At 35.1% G+C, this 18,629-nt stretch overlaps 1 protein-coding gene across 1 annotated transcript; it reads right to left on the minus strand.

The window, feature by feature from the left end:
• Nucleotides 1–569: 569 nt before the first annotated feature.
• Nucleotides 570–3,242, minus strand: LOC142537516 (protein FAR1-RELATED SEQUENCE 5-like). The gene is made up of 4 exons (XM_075643026.1): nucleotides 2,706–3,242; nucleotides 1,082–2,544; nucleotides 914–981; nucleotides 570–832 (listed from the first exon to the last, which is right to left on the minus strand). Exons 1-4 carry the CDS (start codon nucleotides 3,240–3,242, stop codon nucleotides 789–791), a joined length of 2,112 nt encoding a protein of 703 aa, XP_075499141.1. The 3' UTR covers nucleotides 570–788.
• Nucleotides 3,243–18,629: the final 15,387 nt, after the last annotated feature.

Genomic DNA, 18,629 nt, shown 5'->3' on the forward strand with positions numbered 1-18,629 from the left:
TGCCACAGTAGTCTGTAGTGAGGGGTAAAAAGTTAAGAGGTGACCACACCTATCCATCCACATAGATGATACGTGTGTGAAGTAAAAAATACACCACTTCACAATAGACTCGTCAAGAGTATAAAACTCAATCATATTCATTATTAAGCACGGTTATGTAACATCACCTTTCGTGAAACCGTTTCGATAGGACTGCCAACTCCATAGGCTAGTTTTCCATCACTCTCAATTTATGATATAAGCATAAGTATTATCCCCTCCACGGCTTAGCTGTTTGATCTTGTGAATCATTCATTATTTCTAACCTTAAAAAAAGTATAGGAAAAAAATCTTATTATTATTTCATATGTTCTTCCTTTTCAGTTTATTCCACGCACACACAACAAATTATCCATATGATTGCACAACGTCGCGATTATTTCATCAATAAGTTTATTGTTATACAATGTTTCCAAAACATTAGTGCAACTTACAATTTCTCTTCCCACTATGCATCCGAACTCGGATTTTTGATGACCAACAAAATTACCATTCTGAATCAAAAAAGGCCACCAGTAGGCTATTCATTACATTTGATAATGAAAGCAGAAAATTTTTTGTCAAGAAAATCATGAATAAATTTATTACAGCATTGCGTATCCATCACACACCATCCTTATTAACTAAAGCTGTTAAAATAACCAAACAACCCAAACTAATCAATAGAACTTATCCATCTCATCGTTGGAATTGAATGAAAAAAAGCACAAAAAATTACTAGTCATCTACAACATGACACATAAATGAATTTATTCATCCAAACGTATTCCAGTTATCCACATATTGCTAGCACCTGCAATAATAAAGAAAATTATAAATGTCAATCTTTTAATGCGAAACTTTTGTTTAAAAAAAGATGTAGCATTTCAAGTACCAGTCATCGATGGAAAATCTTCTTCATTTATGTTGTCATCATTGTTATGATGATCATCTACAGTTGATCTGATAAATGATAAATAGTCATATTTACAAAAAAAAATTAAAGATATTAATTGGTTTGTGAAAATATTATAAAACAAACACAAACTTAATCAACATATACTTGTCATGCAAATTTGGACAGTTGCGCTTGTCATGTGACACACCTCGATGCCCGCATCCACGACATAGCCTGGTCTTTGAGGTTGACTTCTCTTTTGATGATTTAAACCTCTTCCCACATCCTTTTGTTCTTACTTCAGAAGGATCGGTAATACCAGAGACCCCATCCATGATATTCTTCTTTTGACTTCCATTGTTGAATGTTCTACTGATGTTAATCTCTTTAATTTTTTTTAAAATATAATCTAATTGTTCATCGAAGAATTTTGTTCCTTCATCAGTCAATGATGCATCATCAATTACTACAGAAGCTTTATAGGATAACCTCGAGTGTCTTGACATCAAACACATTTTTGGATCGTCGATGACATTTTGCTCAGCCATAGCATATATTGCTCCAACCTTTGCATCTCGTGTCCACCGTTTGAGTATATACTTATCAGGCAATTGAAACACTTGGTTGATACGAAAAAAAGCTAACATTTGTCTGCATGGTATACCCTCAAACTCAAATTTCATACAACTACATGATATATAATCCAACTGTTTATTATGTGTGAGCATCCTTGATTTGGAGGAAGAACAAGTTTGAAAATTCATCACATTGTAAACCACTAATTCAACTTCTACAGATACTTGTTGCACATAATAACCATGACTCTCACACATTTCACTTTGAAATTCCACATATTTTTTTTTCGTATACACCTTAACCATTTGAGCTTCCATTGGCCAGTTTGTCTTGATCTTGGGATGCTCATTCATGTCAATATGGTCAGCAACTAGCTCATTGTGCCTTTGGTGCCGGAGTGCCCTATTGAAACGGGTGATAAAATCCATCAATGAATTCTTATTAGAGACATACCTCTTGAAAAATGCATGTGAACTTTCAGATCTCTGACTACTTGACATTCCAGCACAAAATATATGGTTAAAATATATTGGCACCCACTTCTGTCGCAGTTCATACATCAATGACAACCAATCATTTTGCTCCAAGTTAGCACATTTGATAACATCTTCCCACGACTTCTCAAATTCATCAGGTGTTGTGGAATTTTGAATAACATTCTTTATGTTTCGATAGTAGTCGCGAAAAGTTATAGGGTTTAATTTATCTGAGAATTTGTTAAATATGTGCCACAAACAATATCGATGCACTGTTTTAGGGAAAACGTGTGCAATGGCTTTCGTCATAGCAGGATCTTGGTCAGTAATTATCACGTTTGGTGCACCTTTAGGCATTGCTTTTATGAACTTGTTAAATAACCAAACAAAAGACTGAGTTTTCTCGTCAGTTAAAAAACCGCAACCAAACACAATTGTCTGATGATGATGATTAACTCCTACAAATGGTGCGAAAATCATACCATATTTATTAGTGTTATACGTCGTATCAAACACCACAACATCACCAAATACACTGTTTGCCCTCCTTGACACAGGATCTGCCAAAAACACATGCTAAATCTTTTATCTGAATAAGTCTCATAATCAAAGAAAAAAGAGGAATTCTTGTCTTTCTCAGATGCAAAGAACTCAATCAGTGTTTCGGCATCGATACCTTTTTGTTCATCTCTTAGCTTTTTCTCAAAGTTTCTAATATCTCTTTCAGTGCAACCTACATGCTCGGGCCCTCCATACTCTATTTCCAATAATCGCATTTGTTGACAAGTTGGCACATTTGCTTCTGAAAACTGTTGAGTCAATGCTTTCTTTGATGCCGAGACATTACGATGTGAGCGTAGTAAATGCATCTTCGAAGGAGTTGAGAGTGGATGATTATGGCTTTCCATGAATGTACTGACAATCCAATTAGGACCAGTTTGTTTCTTGACAATTGAAATCTTTGACTTACATCCAGTTCTAACTTCGCCGCGAGCTCTTTCATTTTTCGGTTGATCACCTTTTTCTTGTTTATTCCACCTTATTTCGTCTGTACGCCCTTCTTTAAAGCATACAAATTTCTTCCAAACAACTTCATTTGTTATCTTATTTTTCTTGCTGTTGCTTATTCTTGCGCTAAATCCTGCTTCTCGTGCGTATTGATTATAGAACGAAAATGCATCCTCTAATGATACAAATTCCATCCCAATTTTTGGCTTTCGATCGTCTGCAACTTGGGGAATGAATTGCTGATCATCTCCGGTATTTACTTCCATTACTGAGAAATATGAAACTTTAGAACAATTTGATGAACATTATATTGTAGTTATTCAAAAAAAAATTGTTGTATTACTTTAATCTCAATCGTGGAGTTTAAATTAAGATATAAGTAAATAAATTTGTGCACTCAAATACATAAATACACTTAAAAAAACAATGAAAGTGTATTACCATTGAAAACAAAAAATATAGAAAAGAAAACATCCCAAAAACCACCCAATCATAACAATGAAAAAGGTGGGAAAAAACAAGAAAATAGAAAAACATCAAATTGTGTTATAACTCATACTAGCTACTGTCTTGTATGTTCAGATATCGATTCCTGATAGAATGAATTTTTTTGCTTCAATTGATGGATTTAGTAAAGTTTCCTTGGAGGAAAGACATGGCACAACAATTATAACTTATCTTGAGTAGAGAACTCCATGGAGGAACAAAAAATGTTAATAAAACCAGAGTGTTTATCCCACTACATAACTCTTGCAAACAAAATACATTTTAGACACAACATGAATAAAACCAATATTCATCTCAATCTCATTCACTAAATTCACGCATCATCGGGACCTGAGAGGGGAAATTTCGGGGTTTTTTTTATTTAAGCTTCTCTTCGTGCGCAGCAGGACAAAGGAGAAACTGTTCAACTTCAGTGTGCTGCTGTACGTTTTTTACCCATTTTTCCCATCGGGATGTCACTTACCAACTTATTTTTAAATATGGTGACATACTTTCTTTGTAAGCCAAAACGAAAAAGAAACAGAAAGATGATCGTTTTTGTAACAAAAAATATATTTGATTGAAAAATAATAAAAACTTCCATGACAGATACGATAAACCATGGCTGTAATAAGTTTTTAAAAGATTGAATCTTCCTTCAATCTGTTCAACTCTGCCGTCCTCCTACTTTGTACATGAAAGCGATGTTTTGCCCTAATTAATGTGGCAAAAATAAATTTGTTCAACAAATAAACAAAAATAAAGATAAGCGGTGCATACCTTGGTACAACGGAGATTGGAAAACTTGGGCGGAGATTGGGCGGTGGATGAGTTTCTTCCCTGGGCGTAGATTGGGCGGTGAAGTGGGGGCGTGTCGATAGCTTTTTTTTTTGAGAAGAAGACAATTACTTTCTGATTTTGTGTATTAACACAATTGAACTGGAAAAAAAAATAGTAGCCACCTTGACGCCAACTCAGCGGCGCCCAGGGAAGTACACACCTTTGGTGTGTAGGGTAACATTTTTGTATATATATATATATATATATATCACATAGATGGACACGATAAGTGGACGACATATCAAAACTATATATATATATATGTATGTATGTATGTATGTATTTGCAAACACAATTCAAGGTTGTCTAGATCAAATATTGGGTATATTTTGTTTAACATAAATCATAAAAAGTATACGAGAGTTTGTGTGTATCAGATTTAAATGTTGTAACACTTGGTACAACACGCATCGGAATAATATAACACAAATAAATAGCTTAAACTAAAATAACTCAGAACTAATTGTGAACAAGTATAAAATACTTGTGTGGTGTGCCCCAGGACAAAATAATTACTAGAAAACACCTTTTCATTTTATAAAAATCAATCACTGGTGATTTTAAAGAAAATCAATTTTCTCAACACTTTGAGAAAACAAACTGCTTTTTAAAACAACTAACACCACTAAAACGTAATCAAGAAAGCAAAAACACAGTGCCAAAAACTGAAGCAACAAAACGTGATCTTCATCCAAAACTTGCACGTGCGTTGTCTGCAGATGTCTCCAACAATCATGGCAACACGTGAAATATCACTCTTCAAAACAGTAACGTCCTTGTGAATAGTATTGCTCTGAATTTCACAACGAGCTAAAGAGCACCAGTACGCAGCCACGAAAACTTTCAAGCGAAGAGTCAAAAACAGAATAATCGAAGAGCACCATTTCCTTAGCTTGTTTATCTTATTTATAGTTTCCACATCTCCTAAGGTTTATCTTCAAAAAGAAATTTACAAAATATGAAAATCAAGAGTTTTATTATAAATAAACTCTTTTAAAATCAATAATATCATATCATAAAAATCTTATCATAAATATCATATTTAGAAAGAGAAATTCCTGAAGTTAATTTTTACTATATAATGCACATAATTTTCGTTTTTAAGTTGAGAAATGGAAAATGGATCACCTAGCAAGAATCAAATAACATAAAACATAGGCAGCAGTTTCTTAAAACTGCAGATACACAAGAAGCAACGAAAATCAACGTATTACAGTTTTTTCAAATAATTCAACTCAACAGACACTAGTGATGAAAGTTAATCGTTTCGGAGAGCAAATAAACTCGGCATGCGAGCTAAGCTAGCTAACCTGTACATTTGAGGAGTTCACGTACGTTCTAACAAATCAAAGCCAGTCCTACACGAAGTTAAGATCGAGGAGATAATCTTCCTTTGTAAATGTTTGCACTCACTTGCAATCTTCACATCCCAACTCGCTCCTTCCCTAGCATACAAAATGCTTATTAATGACACGTTATTCAAACATTTTTGCCTTTTTTCAAAAGATTTATGCATATTACACGATCAATGGTTTACCGGTCATCAAGATTTTCGTCCCCGAGGTCATCCATCCTGTCTTGAAAGGTGCAGTTAAGATCTCTAAGGACATCGAGTTCCGTTTCCAAGATTTCTTGTGTCTAAAAAGCGTTGCAAAGATGAATCATTAATAAGCATATCTTGGATGGGAGTTTATTAGAGTAGTAGTACAAGTCGTAAGGACTAGAGAACGTACAATGGTACTTATTGCCAGTTCAGATTTCGAGCTCTACGTAGAATGACCAGTAATGGAGTCGGCAATCCGTACTGAAAGATTCCATGATCTTTTGAATACCATGTGCCACGAACCATGTGAGTAAGCCATTCAGGTGCGATTCGTCCACCTTCACAATCTTCACTACAAGAATAAATGCTTATGGTGACATTCATAAATATCATCATATTCAGTATTTAGTGACATTTAAGTTTTAGTAACACCTTTAACAAATGCCCTCTATTCCAATATCGTCTTAAACTTCCTGACATTTTTTAATGTCATTATAAGATGTTAATGACAACTTCATATGTATTACTAATTATTCATATAATGATAATTTTAAATGTCAGGAAAACTCATGTTTTAAATACATTTATACATGCCTTGTTATTATAGTAATAATGAAAAATTTATATGTCAGTTAAAATAATTTATAATCACAACTAAAAGTGTCGTGTATGTTATTTATAGTGACAATAACAAATGTGGGAATATTTGGGTTGGATAATATTGGAGGAGGGAAAAATAGATAAAATAAAAGTGGGAATAAAAAAACATATTAGATTAGTTATCCTAACATTTTTAATTGATGTCATTTTTTTATATGGAGGGAAACAATTTTTTTCCCTCCTCCAATATTTATCCAACCCAAATATTCCCACATTTATTTATAGTGACAAATTTTAGTTTTTTAATGATTTTTTACGATGTGGGAAAAAAATTGTTTCCCTCCATATAAAAAAGACATCAATTAAAAATGTCAGGATAACTAATCTAATATGTTTTTTTTATTTTACACATTATTAATTTTTTACTAGTGTCATTATTAAGTATTTGTAACAACATTTAATTAAAAGTGTCTACAAAAAAGTGTCACAATAGCCATTTATTGTTGTAGTGCTTCAACCTGCCAAATATCGAACTCTGCCGATCGAGTATTCAGTTATAAAGATTTGTGGCAATATGGGACTGAGGAGCAATAAGTTTTACATTTATAAGCGTGGGGCATGTCTTACAATTTGATTATAGAATGAAAGTTGTTATTTTTAAAATCAAATTTAAAGCTATTATTTCACTATTAACTTAAGAGAATTTCGAATATAAGGAAACACATCAATAGAAACTAGAATAAACAAGATTTTACTACATCATAAATATATTAGAAAAGACGAGATGAAACACAAATATAGTAAGTATATAGCAACGGGGGTTTCAGGAAACAAACGCAGCTGCATCAAATTGACCAAAACACACACTGTGAGAGTAGCATCGGATATAATTTATTAGAAATTCATGTAGTATAGTATTAATCACATGAGAAAGAGCTGTTTTAGAAAATATAAAAAAAAAGATCAAATCGAAAGAACAGAAGTAGTACATAGGATATGTTAAGAATAACATATAAAACACGTCGAAATACAAAAAATGAAAATATCAAAGGTGGTTACACTACAAGAAATTTGTCATTCAACAACACACATACGACAACGATTTTTCCACTAAAACCGTTGTCTTTTATTTTTGACAATATAGCATTTTTTAAAGCAAAAGACAAAGGTTTTTAGAAAATCGTTGTCTTTTTGGGGGTCAAAGACAATGGTTTTCTAAAAACCGTTGTCTTTGAGCGTTTTTTTAGGTTCAAAGACTGTCACGCCCCGTGTCCGAAGCATCTGTGACATCCGACATTGTTTAACAATTACTTGAAAACAATTAAGCCTCGTATCGAAATGCCAAAAACCAGTCTTTTTCATAAATAAAACATTGTCTTTACATTGACAATAGAATAAAAATACATCAGAGTTGCAAATGCACAAACTGAACAAAAGGAAAATAAAGTCTTGATTTCTTGTATCTTGCTCATCGGCTACCATCCCCAGAAGGCTTCTTGTTCCTCCTCATTCAGTTGCACTTCATTTTAATCTGAAATTTGTAAGGGGTGAGTGTTTTGGGAAACACTCAGCAAGTGGGGGTCGATCGATTTTTCAATTATACATATAGAACTTAATCTTTAAAACATTTCTTTAACAAACTTTCAAATCTGATTACTTTTAACTCATCATAACAGAAACGAAACAAATATGAGACAGAGGTTATCAGACGATTCAGAGCAGTTCAGAAACAGATCAGAACAATTCAGAACAAAACAGATCGGAACAGACAGAACAGTGTTACTCATCTCATTTCCATGGTCAAATTGTCCCCAATATGTTAGTCCTCAAAGGGGTGAGTCCAGAACACGGTTTTATACCCACCGATGGGGGCCAGACAGAACATGGTTTTATGCCCACCAATGGGGGCCAGACAGAATTAAAATTCTCTTCCCATTTCAAATTCGAATCATAACAGTGCAACACAGAATTCAAAGTTTACCAGACAGAACGTATCAGAGTTTTCAGATATCAGAGTTTCAGACGGATTCAGCGGAACCAAAGAATTTCGAAGCATAGAAAAGAACACATAATCGATCGAAATTTTAAAAGACGGACATCATGCCTTTTTTCGAAAATGAGGACACACTTTCATGCATGTCATAATTCATATATTCAAGATTTAAAAATACAAAAAGTATACGTAACAAAAGCCCACTTACCGTATTTTGATGATAGGTTCGAACGTTGCAGATCTTGGCACAACGGTTCCTTCTGAAATTTTGGCAGCACTTCGACTTGACTTTAACGAAAGCGATCTTCAATCGAGCAGCACGTCGACACAGAGTTTTAGCACTTGAAAGCACGAAAATTCTTTCCTCTTCCTTGCTTAGCTTGGCCGAAATTTTGGAGAGGTTTGAGGAGGGCCGAAACTTGGAGGCTTTTTGGAATGGTTTTTCTATCACCTTGATGTCCTATTTATAGATGCCACAATGGCCTTTCTCTACCCCATTTGGTCGACCACTTGGAGCCCAAGAAAAGGAGTAATTGTGCTCATAATGATGGTCAAGGTATATCAAGCATCAAAGGTCATTTCCTGCACCTTAAATATGTCCTAGCCTCTTGGCTCCTCCCTTAGCTCTTTCATTAGTTTTCTCAATAGCCATTTCTTGCATAATAAGTTTTTCCAAACTTTTAGCTCATTTAGCTCCTTCCTTGGTTAACTCAATGGTCATCTCTTGCACAATAAGTTTGTCCAAACCTTTAGCCCCTCTTCTTGGTTAACTCAAAGGTCATTTCTTGCACATTAAATTTGTCCAATCCTTTAGCTCTTCTCCTAGCTCCATTTTGGTTCTTTTAGGACAAGAAAGGATGAGCTTCTTTGAGCTAGGATATTGAATTCATGAGCTAGGGATTTCCTCCCCGACAATCAATGAGCTTCCTTGAGCTGAGGGTTTCTTTTCCAAGTGACGTACCCTAAATTCTCAAGGTTTTGCATTGCCTCGGTTTCTTTCTGAGCTACTTTTCGATCTTTTTGAGGTGCTTTGTTTCGAAAAATACGGGTTCTCACATCCCACCCTCCTTATTGGAAGTTTCGTCCTCGAAACTTGAGTTAGATAAATCTCTAAAGAGGTGAGGGTGCCGAGTGCGCATACGTTCTTCAAATTCCCAAGTTGCTTCTCGTTTCATATGATTTGACCATTTTATCTTGTCATATAGAACTGTTCGGCATCTCAGAACTTGGTATTTGGTTTCCATTACTCGAATAGGGACTTTTTCATATTTCATTTCCTCGTTCACATTTCCTTTGATTAGTAGCGGTTCAAATTCAAGAATGCTACTTGGATATGAGACATACTTTCTTAGCTGTGAGACGTGGAAGGCGTTGTCAATCCTTGACATGCATGGTGGTAAAGCCCGCTGATAAGCTAGGTTTCCCATTTTTATCAATATTTCGAAAGGTCCGACATACGTTGGATTTATCTTTCTAAATTTGCTGAATTGAACCACTCCTTTCATAGGGGAAACTTTAACATAAGCTTTCACACCATTTTCAAACTCCAACGGTTTTCACTTTAAATCAGCCCAGCTCTTTTGCCGATCATGATCTGCCTTGCGTTTTTTCCTTGATAATAGCTACTTTATAAACAATTCAAGTACCATGATAGCTTTCTCTCTGATTTCAATACTTCCATGATAATTATTGTTATCGGCAAATTCAATCAAGCGGGGGTGTTTATTTAATTCCTCCGAGGTCCATGGCATACACCCTAAAATATCTTCAATAGTTCGATTCACCGTCTTTGCCTCATGTTTAATTCCTTTTGTGTGAATAGTATTTGAGGCTTTGATGATCGATAAGTTTCACACATTTGACACCAAAGAAATTGATTCCCTGGATCTTGGGCTCAAATATAATTGTGGCTAATTCACTATCATGTGTTGGATAATTTTGCTGACATGGTTTTAATTTCAACGATGCATAGGCAATTACTTGCCCTCTTGAATGAGAACACATCACAATCCTCTTTTGATGCATCATTGTAAATTGTGAAATTCTTGCCTTCTTCGGGAAGTACTAATACTAGCGTGGAAACGAGTTTTTTTTTCAACATCTAAAAACTATTCTCACATTCTTCACTCTAATTGAATTTAGAGTTCTTCTGAGTGAGCTTGGTGAGCGGAAGAAAATCCTTCAACATATTTTCTTAATAGCCAACTAATCCCAAAAACTTCAAATTTCTATTCCAGTATTCGATCAAGGCAGTCTATGATTACCTCCACCTTATTGGTGATCCATTGATATGCCCATTTCAGAGATTATATGACCGAAGAATGTGACATTTCTTAAATTTAGTATTTAGTTATTTTTCTCTGAGCATCGGTAGAGCAAGACGAAGATCTTCCTCGCGGTCTTACTCATTTGTTGAATATGCAAGAATATCATCAATAAATGCTACCACAAACTTGTCGAGGAATTTTCTTGAACACTCTGTTCATGAGTTCTATGAATGTTGCTGGAACATTGGTCAGGCCAAAAGATATTATCGTGAACTCATAGTGTCCATACCCTTTTCTTTTTAAGGCTGTTTTAGGAATATTCTCTGCCTTGGCCTTCAATTGTGGTAGTCTGACCTTAGATAGAGCTTTGAAAAGATCTTAGCTCCTTTTAACTGATAGAAAAGGTCAACTATTCTTGAAAGATGACATTTGTTCTTGATCCTATTGAGTTCTTTGTAGATCGACATACTATCTTGTGCTTTCACCATTCTTTTGTGTCAATAAGACTGAAGCTCCCCAAGGAGAGGCACTTAGTCTGATTTGTTTTTGACTAAAAAATCTTGGAATTGATCTTTTAGCTTCTTGAGTTCAATTGAAGTCATTTGCTAGGGTTCCTTAGATTTTAGTGTAGCACGAGCGATCAAGTTACTTTCGAATTCTACTTCACAATCTGAGATAATTCAAAGTAACCTTTCCGAAGCTCCCGTACCACAAGAATATTTTATATCTTGAGCTCAATTCCTTCTTTTTCTTATCTCATTATTGTTAGTTAGACTTCTTAACCATACTCCATGGCTTTTCTAGATCTGAGAAGCAGAAAGGAAGGATTTCTGTTCCTTATCATTGCCATAAAATATGATTTATTCTTGGATTGGAGTTTGGCATTCTTACCTCGACCATCTATCACTGCATGATTCTTGTTCAACCAACCAATTCTCAGAATGATGTTAAAATTTACCATAGTACACTAAATAAAATTGGCACTGAATATATGCGTATCCATACTTATTTTATTCTATCTTAAAATTATCACGATTAATATCTCAAAACTTAAAATCAATATAGAATCTTAGAACATAACTCCTTATCAGCCTATTGACTTAAGTCCTAATAACCTAGTTAAAATTTCTTTCAATCTTGTACGGAAGAAACTAATTCCTCAAGTAATTATTCTTTTACTAAATCTGTCTTTAATCAAAACTATGAGCCTAACATGCTTTAATACAAACAAGTTTCATTGGATGTCTTTCTCCACAAATCTTTGCCCTATTTTTTTTTTTTACTATAAGAAGAGTCAGAACCTATTATGCCTGCTACATTTCCCTCGATGTCCACCAATATCTCATAACTCTTTTTATTTACCTAAGGTAATGACCTTAATTTCTTAACTCAAGTTATTGTTTCTTACCTTTATTAAATATTCCAAAATCTTACATATTTAAAATTATCGCTTAATATCCCAAATTTAAATGTCCATACCATTAATTATTGACATAAAAATCAACTTTTATATCTGAATATCAAAACTTATATAATTCTTATCTCATATTTTCATAAATAATTTATTATACCCGAATCAAACATTTCATCTTAAGTCGGAAGCTTATATTTGATAAGTAAATTCCCAAATGTAAGTCAACTTATATCAGAGTATTTGTATTCCCAAAAATATAAGTCAAATTATCTCTGATAGGTATGTTCCCAAAAATATAATTCAACTTATCTCTGTACATTCTCAAAGAAATGTTACACTTCTTTCTTATCGTATCATATAACTATAATACCAGTCTAGCCTACCTTATCATCTCTTCATCATCACTGTTCTTTTTTCCACTACTTCCATAGGTGCTTCTTCTTCTTCTTCTTCTTCTTCCATGTTTTCCATGACAAGGTACATATAGTTATGTTGTTCTTGCATTCTATCCATATCACCATGAAGCTTGGAGATGTAAAGTTCTTGCTTGCTTGAAAGGTCTTCATGTTGATAAAGAGAGCGATGAGCAAGATCCTTCTCAGTTTCAATCTTTACTATCAACTTTCGATTAGGGGTCGTATCACGTGAGATGGGTTACGTAGTGTTAGGGTGAGCTGGCTCTTTGATCTATCAAGGCGATAGGTGAGACATTGTATATCAGTTTGAAGTAGGTTCTTAATCTTTACGAGTTCTTGTTCTCTAGTTTTTCTATAGCGAGTTGATCCTTTAGGGTTGCAATCTCTCGTGTTTGGTTTTCAATGGTATGTTGACGCTTGCGAAGGACGGATTGAGCACGAGCACGAAGGCATCCGTTGAGGTAAAATTCCAGAATCGAATAAAGAATAGAAAGGCACAAACAATGTTGTCGTGGGATTTTCGATACTAAGAATTTGCAGAACGATTGAAGGGAATAGATTTCGAATTTCTCAAAGAATTTTGGAAAGAATGAGAGTTTGTTTCAGAATGTACTAGGCTTTTGCCAAAATTTGACTTCTACAAATTTTGTCTGTCAAAATCCCAGCGGGATTATGAACCTGGCGGCTCTGATACCACTTAAATGTCACGCCCCGTGTCCGAAGCGTCTGTGACATCCGGCAATGTTTAACAATTACTTGAAAACAATTAAGCCTCGTATCGAAATGCCAAAAACCAGTCTTTTTCATAAATAAAACATTGTCTTTACATTGACAATAGAATAAAAACACATCAGAGTTGCAAATGCGGAAACTGAACAAAAGGAAAATAAAGTCTTGATTTCTTGTATCTTGCTCATCGGCTACCATCCCCAGAAGGCTTCTTGTTCCTCCTCATTCAGTTGCACTTCATTTTAATCTGAAATTTGTAAGGGGTTAGTGTTTTGGGAAACACTCAGCAAGTGGGGGTCGATCGATTTTTCAATTATACATATAGAACTTAAACTTTAAAACATTTCTTTAACAAACTTTCAAATCTGATTACTTTTAACTCATCATAACAGAAACGAAACAAATATGAGACAGAGGTTATCAGACGATTTAGAGCAGTTCAGAAACAGATCAGAACAATTCAGAACAGAACAGATCGGAACAGACATAACACTGTTACTCATCTCATTTCCATGGTCAAATTGTCCCCAATATGTTAGTACTCAAAGGGGTGAGGCCAGAACACGGTTTTATACCCACCGATGGGGGCCAGACAGAACATGGTTTTATACCCACCAATGGGGGCCAGAACAGAACATGGTTTTATACCCACCAATGGGGGCCAGACAGAATTAAAATTCTCTTCCCATTTCAAATTCGAATCATAACAGTGCAACACAGAATTCAAAGTTTACCAGACAGAACGTATCAAAGTTTTCAGATATCAGAGTTTCAGACGGATTCAGCGGAACCAAAGAATTTCGAAGCATAGAAAAGAACACATAATCGATCGAAATTTTAAAAGACGGACATCATGCCTTTTTTCAAAAATGAGGACACACTTTCATGCATGTCATAATTCATATATTCAAGATTTAAAAATACAAAAAGTATACGTAACAAAAGCCCACTTACCGTATTTTGATGATAGGTTCGAACGTTGCAGATCTTGGCACAACGGTTCCTTCTGAAATTTTGGCAGCACTTCGACTTGACTTTAACGAAAGGATCTTCAATCGAGCAGCACGTCGACACAGAGTTTTAGCACTTGAATGCACGAAAATTCTTTCCTCTTTCTTGCTAAGCTTGGCCGAAATTTTGGAGAGGTTTGAGGAGGGCCGAAACTTGGAGGCTTTTTGGAATGATTTTTCTATCACCTTGATGTCCTATTTATAGATGCCACAATGGCCTTTCCCTACCCCATTTTGTCGACCACTTGGAGCCCAAGAAAAGGAGTAATTGTGCTCATAATGATGGTCAAGGTATATCAAGCATCAAAGGTCATTTCCTGCACCTTAAATTTTTCCTAGCCTCTTAGCTCCTCCCTTAGCTCTTTCATTGGTTTTCTCAATAGTCATTTCTTGCATAATAAGTTTGTCCAAACTTTTAGCTCATTTAGCTCCTTCCTTGGTTAACTCAATGGTCATCTCTTGCACAATAAGTTTGTCCAAACCTTTAGCTCCTCTTCTTGGTTAACTCAAAGGTCATTTCTTGCACATTAAATTTGTCCAATCATTTAGCTCTTCTCCTAGCTCCATTTTGGTTCTTTTAGGAGAAGAAAGGATAAGCTTCTTTGAGCTAGGATATTGAATTCATGAGCTAGGGATTTCTTCCCCGGCAATCAATGAGCTTCCTTGAGCTGAGGGTTTCTTTTCCAAGTGACGTACCCTAAATTCTCAAGGTTTTGCATTGCCTCGGTTTCTTTCTGAGATACTTTCCGAGCTTTTTGAGGTGCTTTGCTTCGAAAAATCCGGGTTCTCACAAAGACAACGGTTCTATAAACTGTTGTCTATTAGCGTATTTTTTGGACACACAACAACGGTTCTATTATACTGTTGCTATATTTCGCAGCGGTTTTAGCAAAACCATCGTGAAATTTAGCGACGGGGTCTTTAAACCGTCGCGAAATTTAGGGACAATTTTTTAAAACCGTCGCTATATATAGCAAATGTTTTAAGCTAAACCGTCGCATATTCAAAATTAGCGACGGTTTATTAAAATTAGCGACGGTTTAATAATAACCATCCTAAAAAGTTTTAAATTACTGACAGTTTAATAATAACTGTCGCTAATAGCAACAATTTTTTTAACCGTCGCTAATCGCGACAGATTAATATAAAACTGATGGGACGTGTGCTCGGCACATTTGAGATGCTTCAAACACAATAAATCAATGAGCTGCAATAGCTCGTGTTTTAACAATGTATACACCGATGAATTAGATCGAGCTTGTAGTTAAAAACAAGCGAAAAACACTCGAAATAATCCTTCGTTAAGAAACACTGATATATTTTGTATATTCAGTGTAATTGAATAACTGAAAAAGGGTAGATTAGTTTTTGCATTCATCAGTTCAGTTATGGTGACAACTGAACTGACGAATACGCTAACTGATCCAAACAGTTTGAAAACAACAGTTAATCAGAAAAATACACAAGATATGTTTATGGATGTTCGGAGACTTTAACTGCTCCTACGTCACCCCTTCTATGTCCTCGTGTAGGATTCACTAGAAGACTTTGATTTATACAACTCTTTGTACAAACCCACTCAGCTTAGGACTTACACTATTGCCTAAGTTAACTCCTAGACTAGACTAAAGGCATCACCTTCAGTCAACACTTCTTTAACGTCTATGTGAGAAAGACTACATACACAAGTTTAACGTCTTTGTGCAAGACTGTATTTTGGGTGGTGTGTGTGTGTGTGTGAGAACTGATCTCTGAAAACTACCCGAAAGTGTTCTCACACACGGAGGGAAATATGCTTCTAAACTAAGCTGATAACATGATGAAGTGTTCCCTCTGGGCTGATTGCTTCTTTTAAGCTGATATACAATATGCGTGCCCTTTCTTTTTATCTTCACACGTCAACTCTCATCATAGTCTTCACTGAGCTTCGGCTTCTATTTATAGGAGTTTGGCTGAATGTACAGTAAGACTCAGTGAATGAATCCGTTGCAATTTGAATTTGTTCCCCTAAATAGATATCTTGAACATTTGGCTTTAAGAGCTGCTGCAACGTCTCTTATTGTACTTTGATCGTATAATAGCTTTTGTACCTTTGTGCACAGCTGGATTAATCTTGTCGTATCTGCAAACTGGTTCGCTCTTAACTGATGTTTTGAACTGGTCAGTTGAACTGGTCTTGAACTGGTGAGGTGAAATCAATTGACTTGTCAGCTTAACTGATTTCACTGATTCAGTTGAACTGATCAGTTGGACTCTTCATCAGTTGAACACTTCATCAGCTGGCCGGGCTTCTGAAGGTCTTTTTCTGAACCACCTGCCAATTGGACAATCAGTTGAAATGCTTTTGATACTTCAGTTGTACTGGTTCAGTTCGATCAATCAGTTGTCACTTTCAGTTTGCGTCTCGATAGCTTCAGTTTAAGCTAGGTAACTGATCAGTTTGGTGCATGGCAGTTTGAGTTTCTGCGCACTTAGGTAAACTCATTAGAAATAAATAAACAAGTTTTGTTAACATTAAAATAAAGATTGCGAACATGAAATGTTCCAACAATCTCTCCCTTTTTGATGATCACAAAACTTGAACATTTAAATCGATTTAAATTAAATTTAAATAGTAAATAATTTTTCCCTTTTGTAAGAATAAAAAACGCTTAAAAACATTAAAGCGAATAAAAGAACTTTCAGTTCGAGGGATAGCAAAAAGGAAAGCTCCCCCTCAACAATTGAATAAAACGATTTGAAAACAATTTGTCAGTTCAAGGGATAGCAAATTTAAAATCAGTTTTAAAGAATAGCTCTCTCTCAAGAACTGAATCAAAAACTCCCCCTAAAAAATATAATCGTTTACGCGATTTTAAAAAGATGTTTTATTAATAAACACTCAAGCAGTTAAGGCAACATATAAACTGGAAAAATCAGTTCAGTTACATGCAAACTAACTGGATACACATGATGTTAATTTAATCAATTATGCGTGCCTTGTATTAATATAAAGCACACCATCTTATTTAAGGGAATTGCAACTACACTTAGCAAATATCAAATAACATCAAGTATCAGTCAGTTTATATAAAATAGAACTGAGTGTACCAACAATTGGTCGCCTAGAATGCTTGGAATGCTGCATCAATTTTGAGTTTCTTTTGCCATAAGAACAGCTAATTGCCTTGGAGTTGATCTCCGTGCTGGCTAACTGGTTTAATTGATGCAAACTGGACTCAACTGATGCTGAACCGCATTGATAATCTATATTGATTTGATATGGCAATGAAGAGACGACACTTTTTATGATTAAGCTTCACTTATCTCATCAGTTTCAGCTGGTAGTTGGGTTTCGTCTGTTGATAAGTTGAACTGGTAAGCTAGCAACTGAAATGTTGTCCGCTGATCAGTTTAGCTATTCTACTGTTAGTTGAACTCAAAAATCCTGCAAACAGCTAAACAACAAAATAGCACATCAAACAAAAAAAATAATTATCAGAGGGTCTTGAAAACCATTTTAAAACACATTTTAAAAAGACTATCAGTTTTCAAATGTCCTTCTTAGAACAGCTAGCTCGGATACCAATTGATGGGACGTGTGCTCGGCACTTTTGAGGTGCTTCAAACACAATAAATCAATGAGCTGCAATAGCTCGTGTTCTAAGAATGTATACACCGATGAATTAGATCGAGTTTGGAGTTAAAACCAAGCAGAAAACACTCGAAATAATCCTTCATTAAGAAACACTGATATATTTTGTATATCCTATGTAATTGAATAACTGAAAAGGGTAGATTAATTTTTGCATTCATCAGTTCAGTTATGGTGACAGCTGAACTGTCGAATACTGTAACTGATCCAAATAGTTTGAAAACAAAAGTTAATCAGAAAAATACACAAGATATGTTTATGGATGTTCGGAGACTTCAACTGCTCCGACGTCACTCCTTCTACCTCCTCGGGTAGGATTCACAAGAAGACTTTGATTTATACAACTCTTTATACAAAACCACTCAGCTTAGGACTTACACTACTGCCTAACTGAACTCCTAGACTAGACTGAAGGCAAGCACCTTCCAGTAAACACTTCTTTAATGTCTATGTGAGAAAGACTAAATAAACAAGTTTAACGTCTTTGTGGAAGACTATATTTGGGTGGTGGTGTGTGTGTGTGAGAGAATTGATCTTTGAAAACAACCCGAAAGTGTTCTCACACACTGAGGAAATATGCTTCTAAACTAAGCTGATAACACGATGAAGTATTCCCTCTAGGATGATTGCTTCTTGTAAGTTGATATGCAATATGCGTGCCCTTTATTTTTATCTTCACACGTCAACTCTCATCATAGTCTTCACTGAGCTTCGGATTCTA

This window comes from Primulina tabacum, chromosome 2 (assembly GCF_025594145.1).
Source record: "Primulina tabacum isolate GXHZ01 chromosome 2, ASM2559414v2, whole genome shotgun sequence".
Lineage (NCBI taxonomy): Eukaryota > Viridiplantae > Streptophyta > Magnoliopsida > Lamiales > Gesneriaceae > Primulina > Primulina tabacum.

Excerpts from the sequence above, each read along its gene's own strand:
- LOC142537516 (XM_075643026.1), bottom strand. The coding sequence starts at position 3,242 with ATGGAAGTAAATACCGGAGATGATCAGCAATTCATTCCCCAAGTTGCA. Across the intron at positions 2,545-2,705 it reads AGTATGGAGGGCCCGAGCAT|CATGTGTTTTTGGCAGATCC; the intron begins GTAGGTTGCACT and ends TAAAAGATTTAG. Across the intron at positions 833-913 it reads AGATTTTCCATCGATGACTG|GTGCTAGCAATATGTGGATA; the intron begins GTACTTGAAATG and ends TTATTATTGCAG.